The sequence below is a fragment of the Somniosus microcephalus genome, chromosome 26 (assembly GCF_052327205.1).
Source record: "Somniosus microcephalus isolate GS21.2 chromosome 26, FLI_Smic_1.0, whole genome shotgun sequence".
In the NCBI taxonomy this organism is placed as follows: Eukaryota; Metazoa; Chordata; class Chondrichthyes; order Squaliformes; family Somniosidae; genus Somniosus; species Somniosus microcephalus.
This window is the reverse complement of record NC_141012.1, coordinates 8,985,592-9,003,199: the sequence shown is the minus strand read 5'-3', so window position 1 is coordinate 9,003,199 and position 17,608 is coordinate 8,985,592. Positions and strand designations below refer to the sequence as shown.

At 46.8% G+C, this 17,608-nt stretch overlaps 1 protein-coding gene across 2 annotated transcripts in view; it reads left to right on the top strand.

Annotated features, from left to right (window-relative positions):
• htr3b (5-hydroxytryptamine (serotonin) receptor 3B) overlaps positions 1-17,608 on the top strand; it is a 37,695-nt gene that overhangs the window by 8,343 nt on the left and 11,744 nt on the right. The window contains exons 2-6 of one of the 2 annotated variants that reach the window (XM_085967791.1): positions 5,119-5,253; positions 10,144-10,301; positions 12,439-12,483; positions 16,014-16,123; positions 17,027-17,196. In XM_085967791.1, coding sequence (XP_085823917.1) covers positions 5,217-5,253; positions 10,144-10,301; positions 12,439-12,483; positions 16,014-16,123; positions 17,027-17,196 — 520 coding nt within the window. In that variant the 5' untranslated portion in view covers positions 5,119-5,216. The remainder of the gene's footprint in view (positions 1-5,118; positions 5,254-10,143; positions 10,302-12,438; positions 12,484-16,013; positions 16,124-17,026; positions 17,197-17,608) is intronic. The other variant, XM_085967792.1, reaches the window with a different exon arrangement.

Below are 17,608 nucleotides of genomic sequence, written 5' to 3'. Positions count from 1 at the left end.
TCAGCCTAGATTTTTGTGCTCAAGTACCTGGAGTGGGACTTGAACCCACAACCTTCTGACTCAATATTTATCCCTCATCTAAAATCACTATAAGATTATTTGGACATTTGGTCATTTATCTCACAGCTGTTGGTGGGAGCTTGCTGTGCGCAAATTGGCTGCCACGTTTCCTACTTTACAACAGTGGCTACACTTCAAAAGTACCGCATTGGCTGTAAAGCACTTTGGGACGTCCTGAGGTTGTGAAAGGCGCGATAGACACGCAAGTTTATGACAACTCGCGGTACTGTTTGCTCCAAATTTGGAGTCACCTTCAGTCTGTCTCGTTACAGTTTAACCGCCACGTAAACGGTTCCAGAGCTTTAATCTCAGCAAATTTGACAGATTTATCGGTGTACTGACTGCTGGCACTTGGGCCCCTCATCATCCCTGTTGGAATAAATTGTTTTGCAGAAAAGCGAGGGTAAGCAAATGCTCGTCTGTGATATTTGCTGTTGTGCTGTGGGGTTACTGGGATTTACTGGCCACTGCGTATAGCGGGCAAATCGCATCAGTATGACAGCGCCCGCTCTATGTGATGGGGGCTGTATATCCTTCCTGTGATGCGGTGCCCAGAACAGAATGCAATACTCCAGATGGGCTCTGTACAACTCAAGCATAACTTCCGCCCTTTTGTATTCCAGTCCCTTTGAGGTAAGAGCCAACATTCCTTCTTGATTACTTTCTGTACCTGTTGAGGGATGACCCAATTCTCCAGGTTATCCTGCCAAATACCTATCTATACAATCACAGACTGAGATTCTACCAAAATGATTGACTTTATTGTCACACAGCGTCAGAAGTCAATGCATCTGGAGGACAAACTGAAGACAACACAACCATCAATCATACACTTCTTGTGAAAACCATGATTGCACCTGATCTCCCCACACGATGATTGTCTGCACAAAGAATTAGGCTTCTGCTCTGCATTAAGCAGTGAAGCCGTTTCGCCGGAGAGTATCCGGATGTGGCAGGCTTCAGCTTGCCAGTTTTGGCCTGGAACTAACCTGCCCTGTCACTCAAAGGGGCTGCTCTGTCTGAACGAGAGAATGCGTCCGCACATGAGTTGGTGTATGACCAGCAAGCATGCAGAACAGTCGCAAGAGGAGCTTTAAGATGAAATGAAAAATCATAAAGCAGGAGCTTGCGTTCTGAAGTGTAGTCATTGTCGTGAGGTCAACAAACACAACAGTCAATTTGCATACAGCAGGATCCCAAAAAACAGCAAATGACTTGAAGAACCAGTAAATCTGTTTTTGGTGGTGCTGCTCAATGTTCCCATTAATTTTTTTGGGGGGTGCGTGGCCCATTCAAAATGCCGAGCATGCACGGTTTTTCCCATTGAAAAGCCGGCAAGCTGGCTGCGTGGGAGGTCCAGAGAGCTGAGCGGCCACGCAGCTCAAAGGGAACCATTGGTGCTGGCTGAGAGAGGAATGTTGGCCAGGATACTGGGAGAATTCCCCACTCTTTTCCAAAACAGTCCCATGGGATATTTTATGTTCCCTGAACAAGCAGGTTTACTAAACCATCGGAAAGACAGCACCTCTGACAATGCAGCACTCCCTCAGTACTTAGGTGCTGCACTGATCGTGTAGTCGGGTCTTGGTGCGGGGTTTAAACACAGAACCTCTGAGGCGATAGTGCTAACTTAACTAGCTGCTGATAGAATACGTAAAATAGTTATACCACAATATGGTGAGAGGCAGGGGCAGTGAATTATTGTCACCAGTTGATACCACATAATCACCGTCACATGATCTTTGGTTTTTTGCATCACTGTCATTTCCGATTGTAAAATAATTAGTTTGTTTGATCACCGATATAAAGCACACACATAATGGATGTTTACAAACTTGGTCTATATGTAATTAGTCAACTTTGCAAACTCCTTGGGGGAGAAATTCGGTGGAGCCGCAAACGGGGCGCCAAGCTCGCCTGGGCGCCGGAATTAGCGCAGCGATCGGAGCAGTTGCGACCGCCGGAAATTCAGCTTGAGCGCCCCAAGAGGGACACGAGGCGAGGCTCGAGGCGCTCCGCGTCCCTCTTAGGGCACTGAAACTGAATATCGCAGCGCAATGTGCCGCAGCGCCACACGCTGCGGCACGGCGCGCTGCGGTACTGCAGGCCTTCCTCCCATTCTTAAGGGGGGGGGGCCTGCACCAGCGCGATCAGAGATCGCGAGTGCCGGCAAAAGAGCCCGGCACCGAGGAGAAGTACCGGGCTCTCGGAAAACAGCCGGCACTGCCGCACAGGGAAATCAGGAGGCCAGGGACGGAGGTGCTGGCAGGCAGCCACCGAAAAAACGGCCGCACCGCACCTCCAGCTTAATTTGCGCCACTGCTGCCACAGGTAGGCCCCGTGAACCGGGCACGATTAGCGAACGGTGCTACAGAGGCGGGCGCTACCAAATATCGAGATCGGGGCGGTAGCGGGGCGCTGCGCACACCGATGATGTCATCGGTGGCGGTGCAGCGCAACAGGCTAACGCTGCCATTAGCGCCCCAGCTAAATATCGCGGGAGGCGTGGCCAGTGGCGCTAAAGCCACTGAGTGCCCTCTTTAAGCGCTAACTGGTGGCGCAGCCCACCGAATTTCTAGGCCCGTGACTCCTAACTTCAATCTGATGGGTTGCACCTTCCCTATGTCGCTTTGACCGATTTTCTAAGCAGGGATTTCCCATGCTCTGGGAGTTCATGTTGAGTTTATATTGTACAGAATCACTTCAAGCAGTTCAGTCAATCGTGGCAGCCAGTGTTGTGAAATGTGTGAATGAGGGAAATTTCACAGTATCACCAGCAATGCAAAAAGAACTGCACATGTGGTGAGTGTAGCGTGCTTGGGTGGATCAAGTGACTTTAGACCTATGGCTCACAAAGCTCTCCACCACTGCACCTCATTGAAGGGGCTGCTCCTCGATTTTTGGTTGCACTTCAGTCCCACGCTCCTGATCTTCGGTCACCCGTTGCGGAGGGGAGCGGGCGGGTCGGAGGACCTCCTCGTAGCACTACTCCTGGGCCTGGCCAAAGTGGCCATTAATAGGTCCAGGCAGCGGGCGGTTGAGGGGGTCATCCAGCCCAATTGCCTGCCTCTCTTCCGCAGCTATGTTCGCGCCCGGGTGGCCCTGGAGATGGAGCACACGGTGTCCACTGGCATGCTCGAGACATTCCGCGACCGGTGGGCGCCGCGGGGACTGGAGTGCATCATCAACCCGGCCAATGTAATTTTAATTTAATAAGTTTTATTTAAAGTTCTATTAATTTACAGATAATTGGTTCAACAAAAGAGGACCACTGGGCCTGTTGTAGACTAATTGACAGAGATTAATTGCTATGATTTGTCAACAACTTCATTATCGTTGTATCATGTGACTACTGGGATGGTAGAAGGCAAACTGGATGGACCTTGGCCAAAAGCAAAATAGTGCGGGTGCTGAAATAAAAACAGAACATGCTGGAAATACTCAGCAGGTCAGGCAGCATCTGTGGAGAGAGAAACAGAGTTAACGTTTCAGGTCAGTGACCATCGACCTGAAACATTAACTCTGTTTCTCTCTCCACAGATGCTGCCTGACCTGCTGAGTATTTCCTGTATTTTTTGTGGATGGACCTTGGTCTTTGTACGTCTAGCAATTCCTATATGCAATTGGTTTAAGTTGTGAATCTTATTTCTGGCGGATGAACCTTTCTCGCTGCTTGGGGGAGATCCATACAGGACAGCCAGGAGAAATAGCAAGGGAATGAGCCAGGAGCTCCGAGAGCGTTGGGTGAAACCTCCTCTCGAAGTGATCCTTCTTGATGCCTCAGTAACTCAGAGGGGAGACATTCTGATCGCCAAAGTTCACCTACGAATGTGCTTGTACTATCTTTACTCATGCGTTCAACCATAACGGTGCTATCATTGAAATCACAGGTTGCACAGATGGCAATAGCATTTTAAGGCAAATTCAGCAAAGTCTGGTGCTTGGGCCTGTGGGGATCACAGTGAATGCAAGAAGTGATCAGCAATAAATGCCTCTTAAGTCACAATCTCTTTCAGCCATGGCTCAGTGGGCAGCACCCTCGCCTCTGAGTCAGAAGGTTGTGGGTTCACAGTCCCACTCCAGAGACTTGAGCACAAAAATCCAGGCTGACACTCCTAGTGCTGGACTGAGGGAGCGCCGCACTATTGGAGGGTCAGTACTGAGGGAGTGCTGCACTGTTGAAGGTGCCGTCTTTCGGATGAAACGTTAAACCGAGGCCCCGTCTGCTCTCTGAGGTGGACGTAAAAGATCCCATGGCACTGTCGCGAGAAAGAGCAGGGGAGTTACCCCCGGTGTCCTGGGGCCAATATTTATCCCTCAACCAACATAACTAAAAACAGATTGTCTTGTCAATGTCACACTGCTGTTTGTGGGAGCTTGCTGTGCGCAGATTGGCTGCCGCGTTTCCTACATTACAACAGTGACAACACTTCAAAAAGTGCCTCATTGGCTGTAAAGCACTTTGGGACGTCTGGTGGTCGTGAAAGGCGCTATATAAATGCAAGTCTTTCTTTCTTTTTCTATCATTTATTCTCGGCATGTGGGAGTCACTGGCAAGGGGGGCATTTATTACATTGCCAGTCTTGAGCGACTGGCTAGATCACTTCGAAGGGCAGTTTAGCGTCCGATTTATATTCTACAAATTTCTGGATAGCTCACTCAAAAAAACAAACTCTCCGCTCCAAACCCGGAGGGGGGACAGGTGAAGATGCCGGGCATTAATAATGTCAGGGACTGCATTATGCCTGACTATAGACGGCGGTGGGAAAGCATTAACCGTATTTACATTTGCTCAGTGGAGGTATCACAACCCCCAGGAGAGCCACTCCCATTAAACCATTATCCAATTAACTGCTCTCACTCGCAATGAAATCAAATTGCAATGTACAGTCAGAAATCTGGGGTCCAAATTACAATCTTTTTAAAGAAATCTCTCCAGCTTTGGCCCTTTGCACCAGGGCAGTGCCAGGGATCAGATTAGCACAGAAGGGAATAGATTGATAATGTTAACATGAGATTTGGGGTTAATTAACCAGCCTGCTATTTAAACTTACAAAGGTCAGTCTGCCCAGAATGGCTGGATAATTTTCATCCGGTTCCAGTGCCCATGTAGATAAAGCAACCAAGATTCAAGATTCAGCAACTCCAGGAAGGAAATGGCATTGTTCCCACTCCTCCTCGTCCTCTTTACGGGTAAGAGCTCTTCCACTCTTATCTCTCAACTTGGTGAATGAACCCCGCGCGCATGAAATAGATGCATTTTGGATTTTAAAAAATTAAATGCCTTTTAAAAGCGGCACTCAACCGATGTCGCCCCTCTTGTTGAGCAATCGCATCAATGCAGAGTACAGAGTGCTTTGGTCATTGCGACAGCGCGATTTTCATGCTATTTTGAGGGGGGGAAAGTACAAATGAAAGGATTTTTTTTGTGGCCATAATGTATTTTTTTAAATTCGTTCCTGGGATGTGGGCGTCGCTGGAAAGGCCGGCATTTATTGCCCAGCCCTAGTTGCCCTGGAGAAGGTGGTGATGAGCCGCTGCCTTGACAACATAGCCCAAAATATTTTGATATAAAACAGCGTTTTGTGTTGCTTTTAAATGAATAGATGATTAAGGTGATATTTTGCTTAAATACAGTGCCGGGGTTTTTTTTTGTAAATAAAGTTTCCTTCTGCGGTTCCGTTATAAATCTATTTGGGAAGGTGTAACAGCGAGGGGGGATTTTTTTCGAGACATTGTAAGGTGTGTTGCATTCTGACAGGAAAGGGAGTTTGCAAGGTTCAGACAATGACCACATTTGGAATGAAATAATTTTCATATCTCTACGCTGATAATGAAAGTGGTTCAATAACTGCAAAAAACACAGCGAGTATTTGAAAACATGGGATTGTCCCGGAGTCAATCTGCTGCTAGGAGTTGGTGCGAGGACTCAATTCTTCATTGCCTATCAAGGAATGATGTTAGTTTTACGATAATTATTAAGTTTTCATTTATCCCTTACGATCTACAGGCTTGGCCACTGAACCACTTCTTGATTTATCTTGTCTTCCCTTGGCCCTTGGCCCAGGTCTCTCAATATGATAAGCGTCACGCTGCTGATGATGTCTCAGTAACGCACTGGCGTTGTTGAATTACTTTGTGTTCGCTTAACAGTTGCAATACTGTTGTATCTCGGTACATTCATGAGCAGAATTATATATCCCGTTTCCATGATACTTCGGAGAGCTGAACCTTCGAACGCCGATTCAAATTTTATCATTGTTATGTCATATTTATTCCAATGTTGGGAGGACTTGTAAAAATCAACATTTCATTGTGCAGTACACACCTCTGCTGCATATATGACAAATAAAATTGAACTGAACTGAAATTCCTGAACCTTGGCATTCTCAATGTTTAGGTAAAAAGCCTCCATCGATAAGTTTTTACAAACTCTCACCTCTTTCAATTCATCTGCAACTTTCTTGCTGCTCGCTATCTTATTAATTCTACTATGATGATTGCTCCTCAGACTTTCCTCTCTTAAGTTCCAACCACATCGGGTTTTTTTTTCATTCACGGGATGTGGGCATCGCTGGCCAGCATTTATTGCCCATCTCTAATTGCCCTCGAGTGGCTCGTGAGGCCATTTCAGAGGGCAGTTAAGAGTCAACCACATTGCTGTGGGTCTGGAGTCGCATATAGGCCAGACCGGGTAAGGACGGCAGATTTCCTTCCCTAAAGGACATTAGTGACCCAGATGGGTTTTGACAATCCAGTAGTCACATGGTCACCATTGCTGATACTTTTTTAAAATTCCAGATTTAAATAACTGAATTTAAATTCCCCAGCTGCCGTGGTGGGATTTGAACACATATCTCCAGATCAATAGTCCAGGCCTCTGGATTACTAATAAATTCAAAATACTGCGGATGCTGGAAATCTGAAATAGAAATAGAAAATGCCAGAAAATCTCAGCAGGTCAGGCAGCATCTGTGGAGAGAGAAACAGAGTTAACGTTTCAGGTCGATGACCTTTCGTCAGAACTGGAAAAAGTTAGAGATGTAACAGGTTTCTAAGCAAGTGCAGGGGCAGGGAAAGGGGGAGGGACAAGTAAAGAAACCAAAGACAAATCTAGAAGGGGTGTAAATGGGAATGACAGAATCATCAACAGCTGCCATGTGAAAAAATAGGGGCCGAGGTTATGGTCTGAAATTGTTGAACTCGATGTTGAATCCAGAAGGCTGTAAAGTGCCTAATTGAAAGATGAGGTGCTGTTCCTCGAGCTTACGTTGAACTTCATTGGAACAGTGTAATAGGCCGAGGACAGAGAGATCAGAGTGGGAATGCTTTGTACAATCATCCCTTTTGTCATTTAATCTCTCCTGCCTTCCACCCTATCACAGACCTTCCCTTTTGTTCTTCCCTCCCCTCCCCCCTCTCCCTGCCCCTGCACTTACTTAAACCCTGTTACATCTCTAACTTTTTCCAGTTCTGACGAAAGGTCACCGACCTGAAATGTTAACTCTGTTTCTCTCTCCACAGATGCTGCCTGACCTGCTGAGTATTTCCAGCATTTTCTGTTTCTACTCTGGATTACTAGCCCAGTAACATAACCACTACGCTACCGTCCTATACATTCTTCCTCCATCCTGCATTGAATGTTGAATCCCATACTCCAACTCATTCTTTCTCAGCATCTCAATCCATCTCTTATGGAGAAGCTTCTGGAAATTGACTATTTAAAGAATGACACTGACGAGGAGATTCTGAAAGTAAACAAACAAAGTATTTACAGCACAGAAACAGGCCATTTGGCCCAACTGGTCTGTGCCGGTGTTTATGCTTCACACGAGCCTCCTCCCACCCCTTTTTATCTAAGCCCATCAACATATTCCTTTCTCCCTCATGTACTTATCTAGCTTCCCCTTAAGTGCACCAAAGCTAGTCGCCTCAACTACTCCCTGTGGCAACTTTATGCACTTGAATTGATGCCTAAAGGCTCAGCTCTCCAAACTGTTGGAAACAGGATATTATAGCAAGCATTAACACTACAGGAGCTATTTTTCCAAATGGACTCCCCCAGCATGTAGCTTCACTCTTTGGGATTGTAGCTCGGAAAATTACAAGCACACTTCCCATAATTCTACACCCCATAGCGCATGTATTTGGAAAATTGGGGCTTGTATTTCTTCTTGCATTTTTGCCTGATAGATATTATGGGAGTGTTTAAAACAGGCAGAACTCCACTCAGATCTCCCCTCCCCAAAGAAAGAAAGACTTGCATTTCTATAGCGCCTTTGACGACCACCGGACGTCTCAATGTGCTTTACAGCCAATGAAGTGCTCCCAGTAAAAAAAATAGCCATTCGCAGGTTAATGTTACAAGGCAGAGGGACTTGGGGAGTCACAATAGGTATAAGAAAATCTTGCTGTTACATGTTATCTCTCTCCATTGGAAATTTCTACACAGTCCTGCAGCCTTATGATCTAAGTATTAATTACCAAGTAGGAAATCTCCACAGGGATCATTTGCACAATAAGTGCCCTTTTACAATCAGCCCTGCAGAGACATAATTACTTTGGAAATCAGGCCCTTAACACACAGCCATTAACAAGCCATTGTGGTATGGGAATAAGTGCTGGAAATTGATTTTGAATGAGATGGGTCTTAAATGAGCATCTAAAACAAGGGTTATGTCATAACCAACAACTGATAGAATAAATATCACCACAATTAAGGCTGGCAGGATCACATGAAGAGCTGAAAGCAAAATTTATTATGGCAATAAAAAAATTATCAATTCCTATTGGTGGTTGGGGCAGGAGAAACTCCATGGGACAGTCCCGTTCAGTATTTGAAACAGGAAAAGCTCTATAGAACAGTACCCGTTGTTGATTGTATTCAGATGGTGGGTATTAATTGGGTCTCTCTTGTGTTCATATATATATGGGAGCAGGCTCGGGAAGTGGGGGAAGCTTATCTCAGGGGTGCGGGTGCGGGTGCGGGAGCTGTAGCTGTAGCTGTAATGTGTGTTTCTCTATAAATAAAGGCTTGTAAGTAACTGAAGACTAGGCTCTAGTATTCTATCCTTCACCACCTGGCTATCTGATTTTTACACCTGTTAATGGTTGGAACGGGAAGAATTCTGTTTGAATGAGCTCTCCAATTAGTCCCACTCTCCCCTGCTCTTTCCCCATAGCCTTGCAAATTTTTCCTTTTCAAGTATATATCCAATTCCCTTTTGAAAGTTACTATTGAATCTGCTTTCATGCAGTGCATTCCAGATCTCTCTTCATCTCCTCTCTGGTTCTTTTGCCAATTACTTTAAATCTGTGTCCTCTGGCTATTGACCCTTCTGCCACTGGAAACAGTTCCTCCTTAATTACTCCTTCTAAATCACTCATAATTTTGAACGCCTCTATTAAACCTCCCCTTAACCTTCTCTGCTCTAAGGAGAACAACCCCAGCTTCTCCAGTCTCTCCACATAACTGAAGTCCCTCATCCCTGGTACCATTCTAGTAAATCTCCTCTGCTCCCTCTCCGAGGCCTTGCCATCCTTCCTAAAGTGGGAATTCTATGGGGTAACAACACATCTTGGGCAGCAGTGTATAGCGGGTGGGATCGCACTGGCTACCTGTTATACGGGCCGCCCGATATTCAGTTCCATTGAAGTCAAGCTGTTGGTAATTGTTAGGATTCTGAGTCAACATCCTAAGTGTATAAATTAATCACCATCCAGCAAATTATTTGTGCCTCTAATTCTATATTTTTAAGTACACCTGACCAGTGTTATTTTTCATATAGAATGAGACAGCACAGAAGGAGGCCATTCTGCCCATCATGCCTGTGCCAGCTCTTTGAAAGAGCTGTCCAATTAGTCCCACTCCCCTCTGCCCTTTCTCCATAGCCCTGCAAAATTTTTCTCGTTCAAGTCTACATCCAATTCCCTTTTGAAAGTTACCACTGAATCTGCTCCCACTGCCCTTTCAAGCAGCGAGTTCCAGATCACAACGACTCGCTGCGTAAAAAAAAAAAAAATCCTCCTCATCTCACCACTGGCTCTTTTGCTGATTACCTTAATGTGCTCTGTTATTTTCAGCAAGTTTTGCTTGCAGTGCGCCCCGTCAGAATTCAACACTACATCAACTGACGGAGAAACTACTGGCAAACTATAACAAAGGAGTGCGGCCGGTAAAAAACTGGACACAGCCCACAACCATTTACATTGACTTTATCCTTCACGCTGTGCTGGAAGTGGTAAGTGTTCACCTTTAGAGAAAATTATTCACAAGACACATGTATTCATACTACATGGCATATTTTTCTTATTTAATTGATATAATCACAAATAAGATTATGCTTTGTAGTTAGAAGCATCCTGGGTGCAGCTATTTTGTGGATAGTTTTGTGCGTGATCCATTATTTCGATCCTCATATCACGACCTTGGGATGTCCCAAAGCGCTTTTCAGCCAATGAAGTACTTTTTGAAGTGGAGTCATTGTTGTAATGTAGGAAACGCGGCAGCCAATTTGCGTACAGCAAGCTCCTACAAACAGCAACATGATAATGACCAGGTAATCTGTTTTAGTGATGTTATTCAGGGATAAATATTGGCCCCAGGACACTGGTCTCACGGGATCTTTTACGTCCACCTGAGAAGACAGATGGGGTTTCGGGTTAACGTCTAATCCGAAAGATGGCACCTCTGATAATGCAGCACTCCTTCAGCGTTGCACTGGGAGTGTCAGCTTGGATTTTGTGCTCAAGTCTCTGGAGTGGGACTCGAACTCACAACCTTCTGACTCAAAGGTGAGAGTGCTACCTGTTATAAATCTCATCATCATAAAGAAACTACTCGTGAAATAACGCTGGACGGCCAGCTGGTGGCGCCGTCCAAGGAGTATAAATACTCAGGCGTGGGCCCGGCTTTACCAGGGACATTTTGTAAGACAAGGAACTAGTGAAGTACAACTAGACCTCCATGTTCTGAAACAAGTTGATTAAAGCCTTGCTTTATACTCAAACCAAGTGCGTAGTGAGTTTTATTACGTCACTACCCATGGCCAACATGATAGGGTTAATGACTCAGGCACCATTATCATCCAATCACAACAACCTCTGACAAAGCTACTTATGCTCATCAGATTTTGACTGGCAGGTTAAAAAAATAAAAAATAACTTGACTGATATTCACGAACAATGAATGGTAGGACCCTAGGAAGGACAGAGGATCAGAGGGACCTTGGTGTGCATGTACATAGATCCCTGAAGGCAGCAGAACAGGTGGATAAGGTGGTTAAGAAGGCATATGGGATACTTGCCTTCATTAGCCGAGGCATAGAATATAAGAGCAGGGAGGTTATGATGGAGCTGTACAAAATGCTAGTTAGGCCACAGCTGGAATACTGTGTGCGGTTCTGGTTGCCACACTATAGGAGGGATGTGATTGCATTGGAGAGGGTGCAGAGGAAATTCACCAGGATGTTTCCTGGGCTGGAGCGTTTCAGCTATGAAGAGAGACTGGACAGGCTGTGGTTGTTTTCCTTAGAGCAGAGAAGGCTGAGGGGGGCCTGATTGAGGTGTACAAAATTATGAGGGGCATAGATAGGGTAGATAGAAAGGAACTTTTCCCCTTAGTAGAGGGGTCAATAACCAGGTGGCATAGTTTCAAGGTAAGGGGCAGGAGGTTTACATAAGAACATAAGAACATAAGAAATAGGAGCAGGAGTAGGCCAATCGGCCCCTCGAGCCTGCTCCACCATTCAATAAGATCATGGCTGATCTGATCCTAACCTCAAATCTTCTATCACTCTCCATCCCACCCAAACCCATGTGATCTCCCGGGAGAGGCGAAAAACCAGATAAAAAACCCAATGGCCAATTTGGGAGAAAAAATCTGAGAAACTCCTCTCCGACCCATCTAGGCGATCGAAACTCTTCCAGGAGATCACTCTGTCCCTATATTTTCTACAGTACTTACCTTCTGTAAAGGCGATCTCCACCCCAGCCAGGAACAGGAATAAGAGAAGAGATTTGAGGAAAAACTTTTTCACCCAGAGGGTGGTTGGAATCTGGAACTCACTGCCTGAAAGGGTGGTAGAGGCAGGAACCCTCACAACATTCAAGAAGCATTTAGATGAGCACTTGAAACACCATAGCATAGAAGGCTACGGACCAAGTGCTGGAAAATGGGGTGAGAATAGACAGGGCTTGATGGCCGGTGCAGACACGATGGGCCGAAGGGCCCCTTTCTGTGCTGTATAACTCTATGACACGATGGGCCGAAGGGCCTGTTTTCTGTGCTGTATAACTCTATGACTAACATGCTTACAGATTTGAACGTATAACATCCCTGCTCATAACAACAGTCCATTTCTTTTATTATTATTGCAGGATGACCAGAACCAAAAACTGAAGACGAGTGTCTGGTACCGACAGGTATGAACAGTTGTGAATCTCTTGATCTCTATCAGGCCCATAACACATTCCCAGTGCAGTTACTGTAACAGATCGTCCACTGGCTGCACCTGCACCCCACAAGCCGACCTCGCCCAACAATGAAACATTAACTCATCTAAATATTCTTGCCGGGCTCCTGGCACTTGATGCTTGATGCCCCTGGAGCAACAAGGGGGGTCAGGGATCAGGGGTCGGAATGGCAGGAGCCAGCACCTAAGGAAGGACTGGCGTCTGCCTGTGAAGCACCTAACATTTATAATTTTTTTTTGAACAAAGACCTCTGTGAAGAATTGGGATGCTGAAGGCCAAACAAATTCTGAGGGGGGTGACCCTATTTCAAGGAGGGGGCCACTCAAGAGAAAAATCTTAATTGTTAAATCGTGTTCCTGCCCCAGGTTGTTAATGAGTGGCGAGTGTCTGCAGCACTAGACAGTTGTTCCAGTCGCAATGATGTGCCTCTGGCTTCATTTCAGTATAGGTTGTGGCCTTAATGAGGTTTAATAAACAGCCATAAACTGGCTCCTCAAAGGCCTGGGCACATCCTAGAGCATACCTAGTGCATTGCACACGGAATAAGCCTCAAGCCTACTCCATGGCCAATAATACCAGGCCCCACATTTATATAGCATCTTTTTTTACTTCAGCCTTTCTCTCCTTCCCCGTCTCCTGGCTGAATGCAGTATTACCTGGCAGTATCATACATAGAAACATAGAAGATAGGAGCAGGAGTAGGCCATTCGGCCCTTCGAGCCTGCTCCGCCATTCAATGTGATCATGGCTGATCATCCAAATTCAGTACCCTGTCCCTGCCTTTTCCCCATATCCCTTGATCCCTTTAGCCTCAAGAAATATATCCAACTCTTTCTTGAATATATTTAATGAACTAGCCTCCACCGCCCTCTGTGGCAGAGAATTCCACAGGTTCACCACTCTCTGGGTGAAGAAATTCCTCCTCATTTCAGTCCTAAATGGCTTACCCCTTATCCTTAGACTATGACCCTTGGTTCTGGACTCCCCGGCCATCAGAAACATCCTTCCTGCATCTAGTCTGTCCAGACCTGACAGAATTTTATAGGTTTCGATGAGATCCCCTCTCAATCTTCTAAACTCCAGTGAGTATAAGCCCAATCGACACAATCTCTCCTCATACGTCATTCCTGCCATCCCAGGTATCAGCCTGGTGAATCTTCGCTGCACTCCCTCCATGGCAAGAACGTCCTTCCTCAGGTAAGGTGACCAAAACTGCACACAATACTCAAGGTGCGGTCTCACCAAGGCCCTGTACAACTGTAGCAAGACATCCTTGTTCCTGTACTCGAACCCTCTTGCTATGAAGGCCAACATACCATTTGCCTTCTTAACCGCCTGCTGCACCTGCATGCTTACCTTCAGCGACTGGTGCACAAGGACACCCAGGTCTCTTTGCACTTCCCCTTCTCCCAATCTATTGCCATTCAAATAATAATCTGCCTTCCTGTTTTTGCCACCAAAGTGGATAACCTCACATTTATCCACATTATAGTGCATTTGCCATGTTTCTGCCCATCACCCAACCTGTCCAAATCGTACTGGAGTTTCCCGACATCCTCCTCGCAGCTTACCCTCCCGCCCAGCTTTGTGTCATCTGCAAATTTGGAGATGTAACATCCAATTCCCTCGTCCAGATCATTAATATATATTGTGAACAGCTGGGGTCCTAGGACCGATCCTTGCGGTACCCCACTAGTCACTGCCTGCCACTCGGAAAACGACCCGTTTATTCCAATTCTTTGCTTTCTGTCCGCCAACCAGTTCTCTATCCAAGTCAATACCTTGCCCCCAATCCCATGTGCCTTAATTTTGCACGCTAATCTCTTGTGTGGGACCTTATCGAAAGATAGACTTACATTTATATAGCGCCTTTCACAGCCTCAGGACATTCCAAAGTGAATTAAATACTATTGAACAGTTGTAATGTAGGAAACGCGGCAGCCAATTAGCGCACAGCAAGCTCCCACAAACAGCAATGTGGTAATGACCAGATAATCTGTTCCAGTGATGTTGATTGACAAATAAGTATTGGCCAGGACACCGGAGATAACTCCCCTGTTCTTCGAAATAGTGCCACAAGATCTTTTACGTCCACTTGAGAGAGCAGACGGGGCCTCGATTTAATGTCCCATCCGAAAGACGGCACTTCCGACAGTGCAGTACTCCCCCTCTGACAGTGCAGCACTCCCTCAGTACTGCCCCTTTGACAGTGCAGCACTCCTTCAGTACTACCCCTCCGACAGTGCAGCGCTCCCTTAGTACTGCTCCTCCGACAGTGTGGCGCTCCCTCAGTACTGCCCCTCCAACAGTGCAGCACTCCCTCAGTACTGCCCCTCCGACAGTGTCGCGCTCCCTCAGTACTGCCCCTCCAACAGAGCGGCGCTCCCTCAGTACTGCCCCTCCGACAGTGCAGCACTCCCTCAGTACTGCCCCTCCGACAGTGCGGCGCTCCCTCAGTACTGCCCCTCCAACAGTGTTGCGCTCCCTCAGTACTGCCCCTCCGACAGTGTCGCGCTCCATCAGTACTGCCCCTCCAACAGAGCGGCGCTCCCTCAGTACTGTCCCTCCGACAGTGTCGCGCTCCCTCAGTACTGCCCCTCCGACAGTGCAGCACTCCCTCAGTACTGCCCCTCCAACAGTGTTGCGCTCCCTCAGTCTTGCCCCTCCGACAGTGCAGCACTCCCTCAGTACTGCCCCTCCGTCAGTGCGGCACTCCCTCAGTACTGTCCCTCCGTCAGTGCGGCGCTCCCTCAGTACTGCCCCTCCGACAGTGTTGCGCTCCCTCAGTACTGCCCCTCCGTCAGTGCGGCGTTCCCTCAGTACTGCACTGAAGTATCAGCCTGGGTTTTGTGCTCAGGACTCTGGAGCACACTTTGCAGCAGAGGCCAATGGATAGTGATCAATAACTCTGACACTGGGGTCAATTGCAGTTCCACGTTGCTGGCCTGGTGAGATCGAACAACCCAGCACAGCCAGGAATTAAATTTAGGACCTTTGCGATCTGGACCAACAGTCTGTACCAGCCTACCAATGGCATGCTAGCCACTTGCATCAGCTGACCTTTTGCCAGGCACCTTTAAATGCCAGTTTTAAGACAGGTGCACAAAAGATAAAGGAGAACTTCCTCAACACCTTGCATCAAGCTGTACGGCCAATATTGAGAACTTGCCCTGCGGAAAGATCTCAGCACAAGCCCAGTGTAATGAAGACCCATCTTTGTTTGAATCACCCAATCGGCTGAGAGATAGACAGCTCCCTTTTCCAATGGCAACTTGAAGGCAGGGAAGGGCAACCCTAGAGACCACTTTTTCCCCCAAGCCTCGTTTCACCAGATCCCCCCCCCCCTCCCCAGGTCGGGCACCACTGATATCCACCTCAACAACACCCTGTAGCCACAGCTTCTGCTCTTCAACGGCCTATTGCCACACCAAACGTACACCAACGCATTCTGACATGGCCTCCTTGTACTCTTACTGCAGATATGGATGGATGAGTTCCTGGTATGGAATCCTACAAGTTTTGACGGCATAAATGAAGTTTCGCTGCCTGTCGAAACCATCTGGATCCCTGACATAATAATTCAAGAATTGTAAGTAACTGGGATGAAGCATGTTTTATGAACAGCAGATAAGAGGACTTCTTACTCTTTACTGAATAGATTTTTTTTAATCAAAAAGAAAGACTTGCATCTATACAGTGCTTTTCATGACCTCAGGATGTCCCAAAACACTTTACGTCCAGTTTTAATGTGTAGTCACTGCTGTAATGTAGGAAACACAGCAGACAAATTACGCACAGCAAGCTCCCACAAATAGCAATGTGATAATGACCAGATAATCAGCTTTCATGAAGTTGGTTGAGAGATAAATATTGGACAAGACACTGGGGATAACTCCCCTGATCTTTTTTGAATAGGACCGTGGGATATTTCACACCCAATTAAGAGGGCAACACTCCCTCAGCACTGCATTAAAGTGTCAACCCTGGATTATGAGCTCAAACTGCTGGAGTGGGACTCGAACCCACAACCTTCTGACTCAGAGGCAAGAGTGCTCCTCGCTGAGCCACGACTGAACACCGTATGGTACTGGTTGGCTGCAGGTGTGCTCTCCAATTGCCAACCATCAATCCGGGGCTTGCAGTGCTGTACAGCTCTACCAGGAACGCACATACTCCATTTCCTGCCTCCATATTTATCGTGTCAGATGCTTATTCTTTGAATTACATTATAAACTTCATGAGGGTATAAGTTTGGATCCATTTTATTCTCAACGGTGGTTCTCAGTGAGATCACAGCTAAGTCGGTGTGGCTTAAGGGTCCATATTGGGACCCTTGGTTTGTTTCATCTCATGAACTGCCTTGACTGGACTGTTTTTCGTATGTGCCTGATTTTCTCCATGTCACTAGGAGTTTGTTAACAAGCCGAATTCCTACCTCAGTTATCTTCATTGACTAAAACGTTGACAGAGTGCTGTTATTGTCCTCCTGCAGTATTGACGTGGGCAGATCACCTTATCTGCCCTATGTGTACGTGAATTCCTCTGGGACCATTAAAAACTACAAGCCGGTACAGGTCGTCTCCGCCTGCAGCCTAGAGATTTACGCCTTCCCGTTTGACAAACAGAACTGCAGCTTCACATTCTGTAGCTGGCTGCACACAGGTAAGCAAGAGTGAAAACAACAATAACTTGCATTTATACAGCACCTTCAATGTACTAAAACATCAACAGGAGCGATTATCAGACAAAATTTGATACCGAGCCACACAAGGAGATATTAGGGCAGGTGACCAAAAGCTTGGTCAAAGAGGTAGGTTTTAAGGAGCGTCTTAAAGGAGGAAAGATGGAATTCCAGAGCTTAGGGCCCAGGCAGCTGAAGGCACGGCTGCCAATGGTGGAGCGATGGAAATGGGGGATGCGCAAGGGACCAGAATTGGAGGAGTGCAGAGATCGGAGGGTTGTAGGGCTGGAGAAGGTTACAGAGATGGGGAGGGGCGAGGCCATGGAGCGATTTGCACACAAGGAGGAGAGAGAGCTAGAGAGACGGAGAGGCTTAGGGAGGGAGTTCCATAGT